At 39.5% G+C, this 4,608-nt stretch overlaps 1 protein-coding gene across 1 annotated transcript; it reads left to right on the top strand.

The window, feature by feature from the left end:
* Positions 1-538: 538 nt before the first annotated feature.
* LOC143879039 (ERBB-3 BINDING PROTEIN 1-like) lies at positions 539-2,452 on the top strand. Its single transcript, XM_077381243.1, has 5 exons — positions 539-766; positions 842-978; positions 1,078-1,169; positions 1,850-2,032; positions 2,135-2,452. Exons 1-5 carry the CDS (start codon positions 539-541, stop codon positions 2,215-2,217), a joined length of 723 nt encoding a protein of 240 aa, XP_077237358.1. The 3' UTR covers positions 2,218-2,452.
* The last annotated feature ends 2,156 nt before the right edge of the window (positions 2,453-4,608 follow it).

The following is a 4,608-nucleotide window of genomic DNA, read 5'->3' on the forward strand; positions in this document are numbered from 1 at the left end:
GACCCCAACTAGTTTGGGACAAAGGCTTAGTTGAGTTGAGTTGAGTTGAGGTGAGTTCAGTCCAAAGAACGAGAGTCAGCTTTGTTCCTCTGTAGCGACATGAGTAGTATTTTCTGCTTAAAAATCAACGATGATTGCATAAAATGATGAGTGCATAGAAAAATAGATCTCTATGTGGTAAAAACAATAAAAGTGAAGTATCCCGCCAATATGTGCTTTGGATTATTAAGCTCCAACATACTTTAATAAATTGCATTTCTCTTTCCTTAGCATCTGTTAGATATATCTGTTTGATTTGTTGTAGAAACAAAACTCCAATATTTATGTTGGAAACACCACTTCATTTCATAACTTAATTCTTTTTGTACTTGTTTGAGTCTTGGCTGGTGTTTTTATCTTAATTGGGTGCCAGAGTCTGAGCATATGTTAGATGTCTATTCTAATTCCAGGAAAACAATACATCATACTTTCTTCCTGTGTTCCTTGTTTTTTTTTGTTAAGTTGTAAATAGTTACATTTACTTACCGACCCTATATGGATGTGCCGCCAGAATAAAGATGTAACAGAAGCTATTCAAAAAGTCGCTGCTGCCTACGATTGCAAAATTGTTGAAGGTGTCCTCAGCCATCAGCTTAAACAGTTTGTTATTGATGGCAACAAGGTCATACTGAGTGTAACCAACCCTGAGACCAAAGTTGATGATGCAGAATTCGAGGAGAATGAAGTCTATGCCATTGATATAGTTTCCAGCACCGGCGAAGGCAAGGTGAGCACAAATTCATTAACTGATATCAAATTCCATCTTGGAGATTCTATTGCTGATGGATGATGTAAAATGCAGCCTAAGCTGTTGGATGAGAGGCAAACAACCATTTATAAAAGAGCCGTTGACAAAAATTATCACTTGAAAATGAAGTCATCAAGGTTTATTTTCAGCGAAATAAGTCAGAAATTTCCGATTATGCCATTTACTGCAAGGTTTGTCATGCCATTTTTATTTGAGTAAATTATTTTAAGTGTTTTAATAATTCTTGGAAATTTCTCTTTACAATAATAATCTTGTGTGTTTTTTGCCAGGGCGCTGGAAGAGAAGCGTGCACGGCTGGGACTAGTTGAATGTATGAATCACGATCTCTTGCAACCATATCCAGTTCTGCATGAAAAGCCCGGTAAGCTTTCAGTTCACTTCAATTCCGATGCTTTATTCGTTTTTCGGTCTGTTAAACAATGTTTTTTATACTCTAAAAGAAAACTGTATTTTAGGCCCTGTCTGGATTGCAAGAGAAACATTTCTTATGGAATTTTTTCTTCTTTCCATGATGTGATTTAGTTAATTTAGAGGGATATTATCATAAATTGAAGGTTCCTCTAACAAAAATTGATAGGTTTGGTTCAAGTTATCATTTTTTATTGGGAGTTCAGTGCGAGTCTATTGACCTCTTCGATTTTCTGCCTCCCTGAGAATCTTATTCTGTATTTTTTCCCTTCTCCCTATCGACTAAAATTCTGTATCTTTTAAAAAAAAGAAGTTATCGTTTTTTACATGAAAAAAGTGAGAAAATTTAGAAGTATTTTTCATTTTCAAAATTTCCCCCAAAAAATTCCTGCAATCCAAACCGGGCCTAAGTCAAATGTAGCTTTTCCGTGTTATATGCGTGAATGTCTGGAAATTTATGTGCATCATCAGTTGAATATGTTGACAAAGTGGCATCTAATATGTGTTGGTGTTGTAAACCATGTGGATTGGCATTTTGTCATTTACTGTTTTATGTATGTATCAGTGAGTAGAAGTTGAATTTTGTTTGGAAGTGGGTGGGTTTTAATTAAGTTGATCGTCTGGTGATTGCAGGAGATCTTGTTGCTCATATAAAGTTCACAGTTTTGTTAATGCCGAACGGATCAGACAGGATCACATCACATGCTTTGCAGGAGTTGCAGCCTACAAAGACGATCGATGATGACCCTGAAATCAAGGCTTGGTTAGCTCTGGGCACAAAGACGAAGAAGAAAGGCGGGGGAAAGAAGAAAAAAGGTGTGCAACCTCTACTTTCTGTTTGGCTGCCATAAAAACTTTCATAGTATTTACTGGTAAGATTCTCCTGTAGATCTCATCGGTGCATGACCTCCATTGCAGGTAAGAAAGGCGATGTGAGAGACGAGTCTGCTGAAGCCGAACCCATGGACAGTGCAGCATCAAATGGCACTGTTCAAGAATGAGATTATCCCAATTTTGGTGGGGGAGGCGCTTTTACATTTGAACTGAGATTTTGCCGAGAGTCTGATGCAGGTTTTCCCTGTTTTTATATGTTAATTTTCATTCTGTGATGATGGGTTCCCCAGAGGAGAATGCAGCTTTTATATTTTGAACGGGAATACAATTGCAGCTGTAGATTTGAGGCAAAGTTGGAATTGATAAACAACTAAATAATAATAAAACGTGGGTATATTTAAAGGTGATTACTTCACTTCTCTATTCTTCTCCTTCCAGATTGTTTGCTTGGTTCTTTCGTTTTTTAATCAGGAGACTGATTAGTGGTTTAGGATATTCCATCAAGGTCAAGCAGAAGGCAGTGTGTAAACTACTGGTTCATCTAGATTGATGATGTCAATTGCTATAGGGAAATGATTTCTGCGCACCAATGTTTTGATAAACATGCGCTCCAGTTGTTTGTTGTGTAGTATTTAAGGGCTTTAAGGGCTTTTGAGAACCGTAATATTCCTCAAACAGCCCTTTAAATACTCTACGACAAAATTTGGAGCGCATGTTTATCAAAACATTGGTGCGCAGATATCATTTCGCTGTATAGTACCAGGTCAGTTTCTGAAGGAACCATGACCCCAGTTTTTCTTGGTCCCACATTATATTGGGAAGAAAACCGAAAAATAAGTTCGCTCCAAAAAATGGAAGGCGCCGCCGCCTGGATGGTATAAACTGAACTTTGATGGCAGCTCTATTGATAACCTGGGGAGGGCTGGTATTGGTGGTGTTCTTCCTGATTCTAACGGGGAAATGCGGATGTCCTTCTCGGGTCCCGCAGGGATATGTGATGCGAATGAGGCGGAGGTAAGGGCTATTCTTTTTGGACTTCGTTGGTATTCTGAACACAATTTTGGACCGCTTATAGTTGAAGGGGACTCCTCGAATACGATTGTGTGGGTTTCATCGGTATCCAAATACCCATGGCGGTTGCATTTCCTAATTGCTGAGCTTAGGAATCTTGTACGGGTAATTAGGCCGGTGTTGGAGCATAAAAGGAGGACGGCAAACGAAGTGGCTGATCGATGGGCTAAAGATGGTGTCTTTTTGAATGAGATGGTGATCCACATGGCACCCGATCTATCGGAGCATTGACACTTGCCTCGCCTTGCTCATCACTCCTATTCAATTTCTGTATTATGTTGTAATGGGCCGATTTGGGACGCCTTGTCGCTTTTCCTGTAACCTTTTTGCTATCAATAAAAGTCATCTTTCAAAAAAAAGAAAAAAGAAAGAAAAGACCCCAGTTTTTCATCCATAGATATTCTTGAGGTGCATTCTGCTACATTAATCAACATGCTTCCTAGTTCCTACTGGGTGGGTTTTAGTGGTTGACATCAACAATCTCCTCCAAGGCATCTCGACCTCAGATTAAGCCAGATGATCTGCATCACTATTAGCTGAACAGAGGATGTGTGCAAAGGACATCGCATTCCCCTCCACCATATCCACAATCTCCATGGTGTCAAAAAATATCCAATGATACCCTGACCCTAAATTCACCCAATATATGAAGTGAGCGAGTGCCCTAACACTACTAGGGAATTAAGGAGGGAGGAATCCATAAGCCAACTCCTTCTCAAGAGAGCTAGGACATCTACATCTATAGAATCCTTCATACCTATCAGAACCGAACAGGCCCATCTGATAATGCTCTCATCATTATGAATAAGTCCACCGCTACCACCAAAGCTCGGTCACCACAGAAGCTAAAATATATTTGCTAGATACTACGCTCCCTTTGTTGTTTACTTGTTTCCCTTGTAGACACTTCTATTTCTCTCCTTCCAAACCAGCCATGAGGACCCAGGCCTTCACCATATCATCTACATCAATGGAAATGTCTGTGGAAGTTGTGGTAACCAATGAGCAATGGGAAACATAGACCGTGAGTTCACAGCTCATGGAAGGTTCAGGTTCATATAATAATATTTACATGATATAATGCCACAATTCCATTTGAATGTTATCAAGTTTTCACAATACAAATGCAACCCCATTTCATTGATACATGCTTTGGCCAGTCTTCTAAACATCTCTTAGGAATGAATGCACCCACTTTCACCCTGATAATATCTATAAAAAGAAGTAATAGCTTAGCCCCGAAACAGAGTTTCTTCACCTCATTTCCTAGGGATAGATGACTGTCATTTCGATTCAGCCCCGCCCTTCAACCTTGATTTGCATAATAACCAGCCCTGAGAAGCTCAAGAGAGAAAAATCTTTTGTAGAGGGTTTTAAACCTATTAAATCTTGACCGCAGATGTAATCCTGTCGCTGTCACTTGGGCGACGAATGGCTTTGCCCTGCGTCCCGATGGAGGTGAAATGGCCTCTTTTCTGAAACCTATT

The sequence above is a fragment of the Tasmannia lanceolata genome, unplaced genomic scaffold (genome assembly GCF_043159265.1).
Source record: "Tasmannia lanceolata isolate RefF3 unplaced genomic scaffold, GAP_Taslan_0.1 ptg000006l, whole genome shotgun sequence".
In the NCBI taxonomy this organism is placed as follows: domain Eukaryota; kingdom Viridiplantae; phylum Streptophyta; class Magnoliopsida; order Canellales; family Winteraceae; genus Tasmannia; species Tasmannia lanceolata.